This window comes from Aphelocoma coerulescens, unplaced genomic scaffold (assembly GCF_041296385.1).
Source record: "Aphelocoma coerulescens isolate FSJ_1873_10779 unplaced genomic scaffold, UR_Acoe_1.0 HiC_scaffold_143, whole genome shotgun sequence".
NCBI classification, from domain to species: Eukaryota; Metazoa; Chordata; class Aves; order Passeriformes; family Corvidae; genus Aphelocoma; species Aphelocoma coerulescens.
The window spans coordinates 153,467-170,379 of NW_027183494.1; the positions used below are offsets into that span (position 1 = coordinate 153,467).

Genomic DNA, 16,913 nt, shown 5'->3' on the forward strand with positions numbered 1-16,913 from the left:
CCAAGAGGTCACGGTGGGGTTGGCACCTGGAGGGTCAGGAAGGTCCTACCAAGGGGTCACGGTGGGGTTGGCACCTTGAGGGGGTCACGGTGGGGTTGGCACCTTGAGGGTCAGGAGGGTACTACCAAGAGGTCACGGTGGGGTTGGCACCTTGAGGGTCAGGAAGGTCCTACCAAGGGGTCACGGTGGCGTTGGCACCTCGAGGGGGTCACGGTGGGGTTGGCACCTCGAGGGGGTCATGGTGGGATTGGCACCTTGAGGGTCAAGAGGGTCCTACCAAGAGGTCACGGTGGGGTTGGCACCTCGAGGGGTTCACGGTGGGGTTGGCACCTCGAGGGTCCAGAAGGTCCTACTGAGAGGTCATGGTGCGGTTGGCACCTCGAGGGTCCAGGAGGGTCCTACTGAGAGGTCACGGTGGGGTTGGCACCTTGAGGGGGTCACGGTGGGATTGGCACCTTGAGGGTCAAGAGGGTGCTACCAAGAGGTCATGGTGGGGTTGGCACCTTGAGGGTCAGGAAGGTCCTACCAAGGGGTCACGGTGGGGTTGGCACCTCGAGGAGGTCGTGGTGGGGTTGGCACCTTGAGGGTCAGGAAGGTCCTACTGAGAGGTCACGGTGGGGTTGGCACCTCGAGGGGTTCACGGTGGGGTTGGCACCTTGAGGGTCAAGAGGGTCCTACCAAGGGGTCACGGTGGGGTTGGCACCTCGAGGGGGTCATAGTGGGGTTGGCACCTTGAGGGTCAGGAAGGTCCTGCTGAGGGGTCATGGTGGGGTTGGCACCTCGAGGTCATTCTTGAGGTCTTGGTGGTCCTTGGACCCCTTTTTGGGGACTTTGGGGGATCTTCAGGAGGTCCACAGAGGGCTGGGACCCCTCCTGGTGGCACCAGATGGGGGTTTGATCACCTGAGGACCTTCTCAGGTCCCAGCTTGGTGGGATTTGGGTGTCCCTGGTGGTCCTTGGACCTCATTCTTGAGGTCTTGGTGGTCCTTGGACCCCTTTTTGGAGAGTTTGGGGGATCTTCAGGAGGTCCACAGAGGGTTGGGACCCCTCCTGGTGGCACCAGATGGGGGTTTGGTCACCTGAGGACCTTCTCAGGTCCCAGCTTGGTGGGATTTGGGTGTCCCTGGTGGTCCTTGGGTGGACCCCTGGAGGTGTCCATGTGTGGCTGGGACCTCCCCTTGGTGACCTCATTGTCTCCATCTCCCCCCTTTTATCCTCCAGCGTGACCAGACCCCAACCCAGGGTTGGTTCTTTGGGGTGGGAGGGGCACTTGGAGATGACCTCGAGTTTTGGGGGACCCCCCCTTTGAACCCCAAACGTCTCCTCCAGGTCACACCATCGGCATCGGTGACTCCATCGCCGACGCCAAGACCTACCAGGACATCCAGAACACCATCAAGAAGGCCAAGCAGGACGTCATCGAGGTGGGACTTCCGGGCACCTCCGGGTGCTTCTGGGACACGCCCGGGTTGAGATTTTGGGGGGAATTCCTGAGGTTCTTGGAGGTTCTCTGGTGGGTCACCTCAATGGGGTGGTGGGGGGGGGGGGGGGGTTTGGGGTGTCCCACCCACATTTTGGGATCTCTGAGTGGATTTTGGAGCATCTCCAGAATGTTCTGGGTCCAGCTGGAGCAGCTCCAGAACTTCCTGGGTCCATCTGGAGCATCTCCAGGACATTCTGGGTGGGTCTGGAGCATCTCCAGAACTTCCTGGATGGACCTGGAGCATCTCCAGAATGTTCTGGGTGGACCTGGAGCATCTCCAGAATATTCTGGGTTCATCTGGAGCATCTCCAGAACTTCCTGGGTGGATTTGGGGTCTCCAGAACTTCTGGGGAGGATCTGGAGCATCTCCAGAACTTCCTGGGTGGATCTGGAGCAGTTCCAGAACTTCCTGGGTCCATCTGGAGCATCTCCAGAACTTCCTGGATGGACCTGGAGCATCTCCAGAATGTTCTGGGTGGACCTGGTACATCTCCAGAATGTTCTGGGTCCATCTGGAGCATCTCCAGAAGTTTCTGGGTGGATTTGGGGTCTCCAGAACTTCCTGGGGAGGATCTGGAGCATCTCCAGAACTTCCTGGGGAGGATCTGGAGCCATCTCCAGAATGTTCTGGGAGGATCTGGAGCAGCTCCAGAACTTCCTGGGTGGACCTGGAGCATCTCCAGAGCCATCTCAACCCCTTCCCAGGTGCTCCCACCACCCCCAGTTCCATCAGGAGCTCCCAGGAGTTTGGAGGAACCTTCAAGGGGGTTTGGGGCGGTTCCTGGAGGATCTCAGGGGGGTTGGGGCGGTTCCTGTGGAGTTTGGTGGAGATTTTTGGGATTTTCTGGAGGTTCTGAGGTGGTTTTGGATACCAGGAGGTCCAAGATCGACATCTCTGAGATTTGAGGAGCTCCAGAAGATCTTGGGGAGCTCCATGTGGGGTTTGGGGCGGTTCCTGGAGGATCTCAGGGGGTTTTGTGGAGATTTTTGGAATTTTCTGGAGTTTTTTGGGGTGTTCTGGAGGTTCTGAGGTGGTTTTGGATACCAGGAGGTCCAAGATTGACATCTCTGAGATTTGAGAAGCTCCAGCAGATCTTGAGGAGCTCCATGTGGGGTTTGGGTCCATTCCTGGAGGATCTCAGGGGGGTTTGGGGCGGTTCCTCTGGAATTTTCTGGAGATTTTTAGAATTTTCTGGACTTCTTTGGAATCTTCTGGAGCTTCTCAGGTACTTTCGAACCCCAGGACTTCCAAGATCATCTCCCAACAATCTCCTGGAGCTTTTTAGGAATTCCGAGGCCTTTTGGAGTTGTTGACCTTTTTTTGGGGTGGTTTTTTTTTTGGCATCTCCAGGTCATCGAGAAGGCCCACAACAACGAGCTGGAGCCCACGCCGGGCAACACCCTCCGGCAGACCTTCGAGAACCAGGTCAACCGGATCCTCAACGACGCCCGCGACAAGACCGGCTCGTCGGCCCAGAAGTCCCTGTCCGAGTACAACAACTTCAAATCCATGGTGGTCTCGGGGGCCAAGGGCTCCAAGATCAACATCTCCCAGGTTTGAGGAGCTCCAGGAGATCTTGGGGAGGTCTCCATGTGGGGTTTGGGGTGGTTCCTGTGGCGTTTGGTGGAGATTTTTGGGATTTTGTGGAGTTCTTTGGGATCTTGTTGAGGTTCTGAGGTGGTTTTGGACACCAGGAGGTCCAAGATCAACATCTCTGAGATTTGAGGAGCTCCAGAAGATCTTGGGGAGCTCCATGTGGGGTTTGGGGTGGTTCCTGTGGAGTTTAGTGAAGTTTTGTGGAGTTTTTTGGGATTTTCTGGAGGTTCTGAGGTGGTTTTGGACACCAGGAGGTCCAAGATCGACATCTCCTACGTTTGAGGAGCTCCAGAAGATCTTGGGGAGGTCTCCATGTGGGGTTTGGGGTGGTTCCTGTGGAGTTTTGTGGAGTTTTTTGGGATCTTGAGGAGGTTCTGAGGTGGTTTTGGACCCCAGGAGGTCCAAGATCGACATCTCCCAGGTTTGAGGAGCTCCAGAAGATCTTGGGGAGGTCTCCATGTGGGGTTTGGGGCCATTCCTGAAGGATCTCAGGGGGGTTTGGGGCGGTTCCTGTGGAGTTTGGTGAAGTTTTTTGGGATCTTGATGAGGTTCTGAGGTGGTTTTGGACCCCAGGAGGTCCAAGATTGACATCTCCCAGGTTTGAGGAGCTCCAGGAGATCTTGGGGAGCTCCATGTGGGGTTTGGGGCGGTTCCTGGAGGATCTCAGGGGCGTTTGGGCGGTTCCTGTGGAGTTTTGTGGAGTTTTTTGGGATCTTGATGTGGTTCTGAGGTGGTTTTGGACACCAGGAGGTCCAAGATCGACATCTCTGAGATTTGAGGAGCTCTGGAGGGTTCCAAGAAGATCTCAGGAGGTTCCTGTGGAGTTTTTTGGAGATTTTTGGGATGTTTTGGAGGTTCTGAGGTGGTTTTGGACACCAGGAGGTCCAAGATCGACATCTCTGAGATTTGAGGAGCTCTGGAGGGTTCCAAGAAGATCTCAGGAGGTTCCTGTGGAGTTTTTGGGGTGTTCTGGAGGTTCTGAGGTGGTCTCGGGGGCCAAGGGCTCCAAGACCAACATCTCCCAGGTTTGAGGAGCTCCAGGAGATCTTGGGGAGGTCTCCATGTGGGGTTTGGGGTGGTTCCTGTGGAGTTTTGTGGAGTTTTTTGGGATCTTGAGGAGGTTCTGAGGTGGTTTTGGACCCCAGGAGGTCCAAGATCGACATCTCCCAGGTTTGAGGAGCTCCAGAAGATCTTGGGGAGGTCTCCATGTGGGGTTTGGGGCCATTCCTGAAGGATCTCAGGGGGGTTTGGGGCGGTTCCTGTGGAGTTTGGTGGAGTTCTTTGGGATTTTCTGGAGTTCCTGTGGAATTCTGTGGAGTTCTTTGGGATTTTCTGGAGGTTCTGAGGTGGTTTTGGACCCCAGGAGGTCCAAGATCAACATCTCCCAGGTTTGAGGAGCTCCAGGAGATCTTGGGGAGGTCTCCATGTGGAGTTTGGGGTGGTTCTTGTGGAGTTTGGTGAAGTTTTTTGGGATCTTGATGAGGTTCTGAGGTGGTTTTGGACCCCAGGAGGTCCAAGATTGACATCTCCCAGGTTTGAGGAGCTCCAGGAGATCTTGGGGAGCTCCATGTGGGGTTTGGGGCGGTTCCTGGAGGATCTCAGGGGCGTTTGGGCGGTTCCTGTGGAGTTTTGTGGAGTTTTTTGGGATCTTGATGAGGTTCTGAGGTGGTTTTGGACACCAGGAGGTCCAAGATCGACATCTCTGAGATTTGAGGAGCTCTGGAGGGTTCCAAGATCTCAGGAGGTTCCTGTGGAGTTTTTTGGAGATTTTTGGGATGTTCTGGAGGTTCTGAGGTGGTTTTGGACCCCAGGAGGTCCAAGATCAACATCTCTGAGATTTGAGGAGCTCCAGAGGGTTCCAAGAAGATCTCAGGAGGTTCCTGGGGAGATTTTTGGGATGTTCTGGAGGTTCTGAGGTGGTTTTGGAGCCCAGGAGGTCCAAGACTGACATCCCCCAGGTTTGAGGAGTCCCAGGGGTCGTTAAGGGGATCCAGGAGGATCTCAGGGGGCTTTAGGACGTTCCTGGAGTAACTTGATGGAGTCTGGGGGGGGTTCCCGTGGGGTTTTGTAGAACTTTCCCACCACTCCCAACCCCCCTGAGATATCTCATGGAGCCCTCAGGAATTTTGGGGTGTCCTGGTGCCACCTTGGAGGTCACCCCAAGACATTTTGGGTGGCTTTGGAGCATCTCAAGGACCTTTTGACCCCATTCCCTGCATGGTTCCCACCACTCCCAACCTCCCTGAGATATCTCATGGAACCCTCAGGAATTTCGTGGAGCTCTCAGGAATTATGGGATGTCCTGGTGCCACCTTGGAGATCCCCCCAAGACATTTTGGGTGGCTTTGGAGTATCTCCAGGGACATCTCAGCCCTGGTCTCTGGATGGTTCCCACCACTCCCAACCTCCCTGAGATATCTCATGGAGCTCTCAGGAATTTTGGGGTGTCCTGGTGCCACCTTGGAGGTCACCCCAAGACATTTTGGGTGGCTTTGGGTGGCTTTGGAGCACCTCAAGGACCTTTTGAGCTCTTTCTCTGGATGGTTCCCACCACTCCCAACCCCCCTGAGATATCTCATGGAGCCCTCAGGAATTTTGGGGTGTCCTGGTGCCACCTTGGAGGTCACCCCAAGACATTTTGGGTGGCTTTGGAGCATCTCAAGGACCTTTTGACCCCATTCCCTGCATGGTTCCCACCACTCCCAACCCCCCTGAGATATCTCATGGAACCCTCAGGAATTTCGTGGAGCCCTCAGGAATTTTGGGGTGTCCTGGTGCCACCTTGGAGATCCCCCCAAGACATTTTGGGTGGCTTTGGAGGATCTCCAGGGACATCTCAGCCCTGGTCTCTGGATGGTTCCCACCACTCCCAACCCCCCTGAGATATCTCATGGAGCTCTCAGGAATTTTGGGGTGTCCTGGTGCCACTTTGGAGGTTACTCCAAGACATTTTGGGTGGCTTTGGAGCATCTCAAGGACCTTTTGACCCCATTCCCTGCATGGTTCCCACCACTCCCAACCCCCCTGAGATATCTCATGGAGCCCTCAGGAATTTTGGGGTGTCCTGGTGCCACCTTGGAGGTCACCCCAAGACATTTTGGGTGGCTTTGGAGCATCTCAAGGACCTTTTGACCCCATTCCCTGCATGGTTCCCACCACTCCCAACCTCCCTGAGATATCTCATGGAGCCCTCAGGAATTTCATGGAGCCCTCAGGAATTTTGGGGTGTCCTGGTGCCACTTTTGAGGTTACTCCAAGACATTTTGGGTGGCTTTGGAGCACCTCAAGGACCTTTTGACCCCATTCCCTGCATGGTTCCCACCACTCCCAACCCCTCTGAGATATCTCATGGAACCCTCAGGAATTTCATGGAGCCCTCAGGAATTTTGAGGTGTCCTGGTGCCACCTTAGAGATCCCCCCAAGATATTTTGGGATGGTCTTCAAATGGACCTTCAAGCCACTTGGCAGCATCTTGATCTCTTCAAACATCTCAAGAACCTTTTTCCCCCCCTTCCCTTGACGTTCTCCTTGGAACTCTTCGACCGACCCAAGCTTTGGTGTTGTCCCATCATCTCCTTCACCTGCAGACGTCCCAAAATGTCCTCACCTGGGTTGTCTTCTCCTCAGGTCATCGCCGTGGTGGGCCAGCAGAACGTGGAAGGCAAACGGATCCCGTTTGGCTTCAAGCACCGGACTCTTCCTCACTTCATCAAGGACGATTACGGCCCCGAGAGCCGCGGCTTCGTGGAGAACTCCTACCTGGCCGGTCTCACCCCCACCGAGTTCTTCTTCCACGCCATGGGTGGTCGGGAAGGTCTCATCGACACGGCCGTGAAGACGGCCGAGACCGGTCAGTGTCCTCCTCAACCGAGGGAGCTTCGGGGATGTCAAAAATGCCACCCCAAAGGATCTGCAGGGTTCCAAAATGTCGCTGGGGGAGAGCTTGGGGGGTTCCAAAAGCTCCTCAGGTGTCTTCAGGAGATCAGAACCTTCCTTAGATGTCTCCTGGAGGTATCAAAGCCTCCTCAGATGTCTCCTGGAGGTATCAGATCCTCCCCAGATGTCTCCTGGAGGTATCAAACCCTCCTCAGATGTCTCTTGGAGATATCAAATCCTCCCTAGATGTTTCCTGGAGATATCAAATCCTCCCTAGATGTCTCCTGGAGGTATCAAACCCTCCTCAGATGTCTCCTGGAGGTATCAAACCTCCCCAGATGTCTCCTGGAGGTATCAAACCCTCCTCAGATGTCTCCTGGAGGTATCAAACCTCCCCAGATGTCTCCTGGAGGTATCAAAGCCTCCCCAGATGTCTCCTGGAGGTATCAAAGCCTCCTCAGATGTCTCCTGGAGATATCAAATCCTCCCTAGATGTCTCCTGGAGGTATCAGATCCTCCCCAGATGTCTCCTGGAGGTATCAAACCCTCCTCAGATGTCTCCTGGAGGTATCAAACCCTCCTCAGATGTCTCCTGGAAACCACAAACCTTCCTCAGATGTTTTCTGGAGGCCTCAAATTCTCCTCAGATGCCTCCTGAGGACTCCCAAACCCTCCCCAGATGCCTCTTGGGGACCTCCAGGATTCCCAAACCCTCCCCAGATGCCTCCAGGAGACCCTGAAACCCTCCCCAGATGTCTCCTAGAAACCCCAAACCCTCCCTAGATGCCTCCTGGCGATCCCAAACCCTCCCCAGATGTCTCCAGGATCCCCAAACCCTCCTCAGATGCCTCCTGGAGACCTTCAGGATCCCCAAACCCTCCCTAGATGCCTCTTGGAGGCCCCAAACCCTCTTTAGATGCCTCCTAGAAACCCCAAACCCTCCCCAGCTGCCTCCTGGAGATCCCAAACCCTCCTCAGATGCCTCCTGGGGACTCCCAAACCCTCCTCAGATGCCTCCTGACCCCTTCCCACCCTTCCCAGGCTACATCCAGCGGCGTCTGATCAAGTCCATGGAGTCGGTGATGGTGAAATACGACGCCACCGTCAGGAACTCCATCAACCAGGTGGTGCAGCTGCGCTACGGCGAGGACGGCCTGGCCGGCGAGAGCGTCGAGTTCCAGAACCTGGCCACCCTCAAACCCTCCAACAAGGCCTTCGAGAAGAAGTGAGGGGCAAGGAGGACACGGGGGGGGACGGGACGTGGAGGGGACGCGGCGCCGGGGCAGGGCGTGCTCGTGGGAGGGGTCAGTGGTCCCGGCTGGGGTCATTGAGGGGCTCGTTCTGGGAGTTTGGGGACGTTTTGGGGTCCCCAAGTGGCTCCTCCCGAGAGCTGGGAGCAGTTTGAGGTCCTCAAATGGGAGTTGGGAGCATCTTGGGGTTTTCAAACGGGAGTTGGGAACATCTTGGGGTCTTCAAATGGGAGTTGGGAGCATCTTGGGGTCTTCAAACGGGAGTTGGGAGCATCTTGGGGTCTTCAAACGGGAGTTGGGAACATCTTGGGGTCTTCAAACGGGAGTTGGGAACATCTTGGGGTCTTCAAACGGGAGTTGGGGACATCTTGGGGTCTTCAAACGGGAGTTGGGAACATCTTGGGGTCTTCAAACGGGAGTTGGGAGCATCTTGGAGTCTTCAAATGGGAGTTGGGAGCATCTTGGAGTCTTCAAACATCTCCCAAGAGTTGGGGTCACTTTGGGGTCCTCAAACGGCTCCTCCCAAGAGTTGGGGACACTTTAGGGTCTTCAAATGGGAGTTGGGGACATTTTGGGGTCTTCCAATGTCCCCTCCCAAGAGTTGGGGTCACTTTGGGATCTTCAAATGGGAGTTGGGAGCATCTTGGGGTCCTCAAACGTCTCCTCCTAAGACTTGGGGACGCTCTGGGGTCTTCCAACGTCTCCTCCCAAGATTTGGGGACATTTTTGGGGTCTCAAACATCTCCTCCCAAGATTTGGGGACATTTTTGGGGTCTCAAACATCTCTTCCTAAGAGTTGGGGACACTTTGGGTTCTTCCAATGGGAGTTGGGAACATCTTGAGGTCTTCCAACGTCTCCTCCCAAGATTTCGGGACACTTTGGGGTCTCAAACATCTCCTCCCAAGATTTGGGGACACTTTGGGGTCCTCAAACGGGAGTTGGGAGCATCTTGGGGTCCTCAAACGTCTCCTCCCAAGAGTTGGGGACACTTTGGGGTCTTCCAACGTCTTCTCCCAAGATTTGGGAACATCTTGGGGTCTTCCAACGTCTTCTCCCAAGATTTGGGGACACTTTGGGGTCTTCAAACGGGTTGGGGACATCTTGGGGTCTTCCAACGTCTCCTCCCAAGAGTTGGGGTCACTTTGGGATCTTCAAATGGGAGTTGGGGACACTTTGGGGTCTTCAAACAGGAGTTGGGGTCACTTTGGGGTCTTCCAACGTCTCCTCCCAAGAGTTGGGAACATCTTGGGGTCTTCAAATGGGAGTTGGGGACACTTTGGGGTCTTCCAACATCTTCTCCCAAGATTTGGGGACATTTTTGGGGTCTCAAACGTCTCCTCCCAAGAGTTGGGAACATTTTGGGGTCTTCAAACGTCTCCTCCCAAGAGTTGGGGTCACTTTGGGATCTTCAAACGGGAGTTGGGGACATCTTGGGGTCTTCAAACATCTCCTCCCAAGAGCTGGGAACATCTTGGGGTCTTCCAATGTCTCCTCCCAAGATTTGGGGACATTTTTGGGGTCTTCCAACGTCTCCTCCCAAGATTTGGGGACACTTTGGGGTCTTCAAACGGGTTGGGGACATCTTGGGGTCTTCCAACGTCTCCTCCCAAGAGTTGGGGTCACTTTGGGATCTTCAAATGGGAGTTGGGAACATCTTGGGGTCTTCAAACAGGAGTTGGGGTCACTTTGGGGTCTTCCAACGTCTCCTCCCAAGAGTTGGGAACATCTGGGGTCTTCAAACGGGAGTTGGGGACACTTTGGGGTCTCAAAACGTCTCCTCCCAAGATTTGGGGACATTTTTGGGGTCTCCCCCCAGGTTCAAGTTCGACTACACCAACGAGCGGGCGCTGCGGCGGACGCTGCAGGAGGAGCTGGTCAAGGACATCCTGTCCAACGCGCACATCCAGAACGAGCTGGAGCGCGAGTTCGAGCGCATGCGCGAGGACCGCGAGGTGCTGCGGGTCATCTTCCCCACCGGGGACAGCAAGGTCAGCCCCAAACGCCCCAAATTCAGCCAAAAGAACCCAAAATTCAACCCCAAAGAGCAAAATCCAACTGAAAACCCCAAATTCAGCCCCAAAGAGCCCAAAATTCAACCCCAAAGAGCAAAATCCAACCGAAAAACCCAAATTCAGCCCCAAAGAGCCCGAATCCAACCGAAATCCAACCCCAAAGAGTCCAAATCTACCCCAAAATTCAACCCCAAAGAGCCCGAATGCACCCCAAAATTCAACCCCAAATTCAACCCCAAAGAGCCCGAATCCAACCGAAACCCCCAAATTCAGCCAAAAGAGCCCAAAATTCAACCCCAAAGAGCAAAATCCAACCGAAAACCCCAAAATTCAACCCCAAAGAGCCCGAATCCAACCAAAATCCAACCCCAAAGAGTCCAAATCCACCCCAAAATTCAACCCCAAAGAGCCCGAATGCACCCCAAAATTCAACCCCAGATTCAACCCCAAAGAGCCCAAATCCAACCGAAATTCAACCCCAAATTCAGCCCCAAAGAGCCCAAAATCCAACCCCAAATAGCCCGAGTCCAACCAAAATTCAACAGAAATAGCCCAGAATTCAACCCCAAAGAGCCCGAATCCAACCAAAAACCCCAAATTCAACCCCAAAGAGCCCGAATCCAACCAAAATTCAACCAAAATAGCCCAAAATTCAACCCTAAATAGCCCGAATCCAACCCAAAATTCAACCCCAAAGAGCCCGAATCCAACCGAAAACCCCAAAATTCAACCCCAAATAGCCCGAATCCAACCAAAATTCAACAGAAATAGCCCAAAATTCAACCCCAAAGAGCCCAAATCCAACCGAAAACCCCAAAATCCAACCCCAAAGAGCCCGAATCCAACCGAAATTCAACCCAAATGGCCCCAAATTCAACCCTAAATAGCCCAAATCCACCCCAAAATTCAACCCCAAAGAGCCCGAATGCACCCCAAAATTCAACCCCAAATTCAACCCCAAAGAGCCCGAATCCAACCGAAACCCCCAAATTCAACCAAAAGAGCCCGAATCCAACCAAAATTCAACCGAAATAGCCCAAAATTCAACCCCAAATAGCCCAAATCCAACGAAAATCCAACCCAAATGGCCCCAAATTCAGCCCCAGAGCCCAAATCCAACCAAAATTCAACCCCAAATTCAACCCCAAAAGAGCCCTAATCCCAACCAAAATCCAACCCAAATGGCTCAAAATCCAACCCCAAAGAGCCCAAATCCACCCCAAAATTCAACCCAAATAGCCCAAAATTCACCCAAAAACCCCAAATTCAGCCCCAAAGAGCCCGAATCCAACCGAAATTCAACCCCAAATTCAGCCCCAAAGAGCCCGAATCCAACCGAAATACCCCAAAATTCAACCCCAAAGAGCCCAAATCCAATGAAAATACCCCAAAATTCAACCCCAAAGAGCCCGAATCCACCCCAAAATCCAACCAAAAACCCCAAATTCAACCCCAAAGAGCCCTAATCCAACGAAAATACCCCAAAATTCAACCCCAAAGAGCCCAAATCCAACCAAAATTCAACCCCAAAATTCAACCCCAGAGCCCAAATCCAATGAAAATACCCCAAAATTCAACCCCAAAGAGCCCGAATCCAACCAAGATTCAACCCCAAAATTCAACCCCAAAGAGCCCAAATCCACCCCAAAATCCAACCAAAAACCCCAAAATTCAACCCCAAAGAGCTCAAATCCACCCCAAAATCCAACCCAAATAGCCCAAAATTCAACCCCAAAGAGCCCGAATCCAACCAAAATCCAACCAAAATATCTCAAAATCCACCCAAACACCCCAAAATACCCCAAAATTCAACCCCAAAGAGCCCGAATCCACCCCAAAATCCAACCGAAATAGCCCAAAATTCACCCCAAAATCCACCCAAAAACCCCAAAATACCCCAAAATTCAACCCTAAATACCCCAAAATCCACCCCAAAAACTCCAAATACCCCAAAATTCAACCCTAAATTCCTCAAAATCCACCCCAAAAACCCTAAAATACCCCAAAATCCACCCAAAATATCTCAAAATCCAACTAAAATACCCCAAATCCACCCGAAATACCCCAAAAATCCACCTGGGCCACCCCAAAGAAACCCCGAAATCCACCTGGGCCACCCCAAAATCCACCCAGGGTGACCCAAACCCTCCTGGGGTACCCCAAAATTCCGCCAGGGTTTTCTGGGGTGCTCAGCCCCCATTTTTGGGGTTCTGCCCCCCAAATTTTGGCCACTGACCCCCCAATTTTTGGCGTTCTGCCCCCAAATTTTGACCCCTAACCCCAAATTTTAACCACTACCCCCCAAATTTTGACCCCTGCCCCCCAAATTTTGATCACTGCCCCCTCATTTTTGACCCCTGTCCCCCAAATTTTGACCACTGACCCCTCAATTTTTGGGGTTCTGCCCCAAATTTTTGCCCCTGCCCCCCAATTTTGACCACTGATCCCCCATTTTTGACCCCTACCCCCCAAATTTTGACCCCTGCCCCCCATTTTTGGCCCCTGCCCCCTCATTTTGACCCCTGCCCCCCAAATTTTGACCACTACCCTCTCATTTTTGGCCCCTGCCCCTAAATTTTGGCCACTACCCCCAAATTTTGACCCCTGACCCCCATTTTTGACCCCTGACCCCCAAATTTTGACCCCTACCCCCAAATTTTGATCACTGACCTCCCATTTTTGGGGCTCTACCCCCCAAATTTTGACCCCTGCCCCCCAAATTTTAACCACTACCCCCCCAAATTTTGACCCCTACCCCCCAAATTTTAACCACTACCCCCCCAAATTTTGACCCCTATCCCCCAAATTTTGACCCCTACCCCCCAAATTTTAACCACTACCCCCCAAAATTTGACCCCTGCCCCCCAAATTTTAACCACTACCCCCCCAAATTTTGACCCCTACCCCCAAATTTTGACCCCTACCCCCAAATTTTAACCACTACCCCCCCAAATTTTGACCACTACCCCCCAAATTTGGCCCCTACCCCCCAAATTTTGACCCCTACCCCCCAAATTTTGACCCCTGCCCCCCAAATTTTGACCACTGACCCCTCAATTTTTGGGGTTCTGCCCCCAAATTTGACCCCTACCCCCCCAATTTTGACCACTATCCCCCGAATTTGACCACTACCCCCCCATTTTTGACCACTGCCCCCCAAATTTTGACCCCTGCCCCCATTTTTGCCCCCTGCCCCCCCAAATTCTGACCCCTGCCCCCAAATTTTGACCCCTACCCCCCAAATTTTGACCCCTACCCCCAAATTTTGACCACTGACCCCTCCATTTTTGAGGCTGTGACCCCGAAATTTTGACCACTGATCCCCCACATTTTGACCCCTTCCCCCACATTTTGACCCCTTCCCCCACATTTTGACCACTGACCCCCCATTTTTGACCACTGACCCCTCATTTTTGAGGCTGTGACCCCCAAATTTTGACCACTACCCCCCAAATTTTGACCCCTATCCCCAAATTTTGATCCCTACCCCCCAAATTTTGATCCCTTCCCCCCCAATTTTGACCACTACCCCCAAATTTTGACCCCTGCCCCCTATTTTTGGCCCCTGCCCCCTCATTTTGGCCCCTGCCCCCCAAATTTTGACCACTACCCTCTCATTTTTGGCCCCTGCCCCCAAATTTTGACCACTGACCCCTCAATTTTTGGGGTTCTGCCCCCCAAATTTTGACCCCTACCCCCCAAATTTTGACCCCTACCCCCAAATTTTAACCAGTACCCCCCCACATTTTAACCACTACCCCCCAAAATTTGACCCCTGCCCCCCAAATTTTGACCACTGCCCCCATTTTTGCCCCCTGCCCCCCCAAATTCTGACCCCTGCCCCCAAATTTTGACCCCTATCCCCCAAATTTTGACCCCTATCCCAAATTTTGATCCCTACCCCCCAAATTTTGACCACTACCCCCCAAAATTTGACCCCTGCCCCCAAATTTTGACCACTATCCCCCAAATTTTGACCCCTATCCCAGATTTTGACCCCTACCCCCCAAAATTTGACCCCTACCCCCCAAATTTTGACCCCTACCCCCCAAATTTTGACCCCTACCCCCAAATTTTGACCACTGACCCCTCATTTTTGAGGCTGTGACCCCCAAATTTTGACCACTACCCCCCAAAATTTGACCCCTACCCCCCAAATTTTGACCCCTACCCCCCAAATTTTGACCCCTATCCCAAATTTTGACCCCTACCCCCCAAATTTTGACCCCTATCCCCAAATTTGACCACCACCCCCCAAATTTTGACCCCTACCCCCCAAATTTTAACCACTACCCCCCAAATTTTGACCCCTGCCCCCCAAATTTTGACCACTGACCCCTCAATTTTTGGGGTTCTGCCCCCAAATTTGACCCCTACCCCCCCAATTTTGACCACTATCCCCCAAATTTGACCACTACCCCCCCATTTTTGACCACTGCCCCCCAAATTTGACCCCTACCCCCAAATTTTGACCACTGCCCCCCAAATTTTGACCCCTGCCCCCATTTTTGCCCCCTGCCCCCCCAAATTCTGACCCCTGCCCCCAAATTTTGACCCCTACCCCCCAAATTTTGACCCCTACCCCCAAATTTTGACCACTGACCCCTCCATTTTTGAGGCTGTGACCCCGAAATTTTGACCACTGATCCCCCATTTTTGACCCCTACCCCCCACATTTTGACCCCTTCCCCCACATTTTGACCACTGACCCCTCATTTTTGAGGCTGTGACCCCCAAATTTTGACCCCTACCCCCCAAATTTTGACCCCTACCCCCCAAATTTTGACCCCTATCCCAAATTTTGACCCCTACCCCCCAAATTTTGACCCCTATCCCCAAATTTGACCACCACCCCCCAAATTTTGACCCCTACCCCCCAAATTTTAACCACTACCCCCCAAATTTTGACCCCTGCCCCCCAAATTTTGACCACTGACCCCTCAATTTTTGGGGTTCTGCCCCCAAATTTGACCCCTACCCCCCAAATTTTGACCACTGCCCCCAAATTTTGACCACTATGCCCCCAATTTTGACCACTGACCCCTCATTTTTGAGGCTGTGACCCCCAAATTTTGACCACTACCCCCCAAATTTTGACCCCTATCCCCAAATTTTGACCCCTGCCCCCCAAATTTTGACCCCTGCCCCCCCCCCCCCCGCAGGTGGTGCTCCCCTGTAACCTGCTCCGGATGATCTGGAACGCTCAGAAGATTTTCCACATCAACTCCCGGCTGCCCTCGGACCTGCACCCCGTCAAGGTGGTCGAGGGTGAGTGGGGGGGACCCCAAAATCCCACCGGGGGTGGTCCCTGAACCCCGATGGAGGAATTTGGGCCCAATTTGGAAATTTTTTGGAGAAGTTTTGGGATGGGGGGGGGGGGGGCGGACTTGGACCCGTCACGGTCCTCAAAAAAAAAAGGGGGCTGAGGCTGCTTGGGGTGGTCCCAAAGGGATTTGGGGTCTTCAGTGATCCCCCAAGAAGGTTCTGGGGGGGATTTGGGATCCCGGGAAGGTTCTGGAGGTCCTGGTAGACCCCAGGAAGGTTCTGGAGGTCCTGGTTGACCTCAGGAAGGTTCTGGAGGTCCTGGTTGACCCCAGGAAGGTTCTGGAGGTCCTGGTTGACCTCAGGAAGGTTCTGGAGGTCCTGGTTGACCTCAGGAAAGTTCTGGAGGTTCTTGAGGACCTCAGGAAGCTGAGATGGGTTTAGGGTCCTTCAGGAAGCTGTGATGGGTTTTGGGGTCCTTCAGGAAGGTTCTGGAGGTCCTGGTTGACCTCAGGAAGGTTCTGGAGGTCCTGGTTGACCCAAAGAAGGTTCTTTGGATCCTGGTTGACCTCAGGAAGGTTCTGGAGGTCCTGGTTGACCTCAGGAAGGTTCTGGAGGTTCTTGAGGATCTCAGGAAGATGAGATGGGTTTTGGGGTCCTTCAGGAAGGTTCTGGAGGTCCTGGTTGACCCCAGGAAGGTTCTGGAGGTCCTGGTAGACCCCAGGAAGGTTCTGGAGGTCCTGGTTGACCTCAGGAAGGTTCTGGAGGTCCTGGTTGACCCCAGGAAGGTTCTGGAGGTCCTGGTTGACCTCAGGAAGGTTCTGGAGGTCCTGGTTGACCTCAGGAAAGTTCTGGAGGTTCTTGAGGACCTCAGGAAGCTGAGATGGGTTTAGGGTCCTTCAGGAAGCTGTGATGGGTTTTGGGGTCCTTCAGGAAGGTTCTGGAGGTCCTGGTTGACCTCAGGAAGGTTCTGGAGGTCCTGGTTGACCCAAAGAAGGTTCTTTGGATCCTGGTTGACCTCAGGAAGGTTCTGGAGGTCCTGGTTGACCTCAGGAAGGTTCTGGAGGTCCTGGTTGACCCCAGGAAGATCCTGGAGGTCCCCATCCCCGCTCTTGACCCCGCTGTCCCCCTCAGGGGTGAAGGAGCTGAGCCGCAAGCTGGTGATCGTGAACGGGGAGGACCCTCTGAGCCGGCAGGCGCAGGAGAACGCGACGCTGCTCTTCAACATCCACCTGCGCTCCACCCTCTGCAGCCGCCGCATGGTGGAGGAGTTCCGCCTCAGCGGGGAGGCCTTCGACTGGCTGCTGGGCGAGATCGAGTCCAAGTTCAACCAGGCCATCGTGAGAAGGGGGTTGGGGTCACTTTTGGGGTGTTTGGGGTCAGTATTTGGGGTTTTGGGGCTGTTTGGGGTCAGATCTGGCGGTGCCTTGG

The 16,913-nt window shown here is 53.7% G+C and overlaps 1 protein-coding gene across 1 annotated transcript in view; it reads left to right on the top strand.

Moving 5' to 3' along the window:
• The window catches only part of POLR2A (RNA polymerase II subunit A), a 77,354-nt gene that overhangs the window by 40,635 nt on the left and 19,806 nt on the right, over positions 1–16,913 (top strand). Inside the window, exons 13-19 of the mRNA XM_068998669.1 lie at positions 1,330–1,424; positions 2,835–3,038; positions 6,709–6,931; positions 7,999–8,182; positions 10,025–10,196; positions 15,383–15,488; positions 16,617–16,822. Of these exons, the coding sequence (XP_068854770.1) occupies positions 1,330–1,424; positions 2,835–3,038; positions 6,709–6,931; positions 7,999–8,182; positions 10,025–10,196; positions 15,383–15,488; positions 16,617–16,822 (1,190 nt within the window). The remainder of the gene's footprint in view (positions 1–1,329; positions 1,425–2,834; positions 3,039–6,708; positions 6,932–7,998; positions 8,183–10,024; positions 10,197–15,382; positions 15,489–16,616; positions 16,823–16,913) is intronic.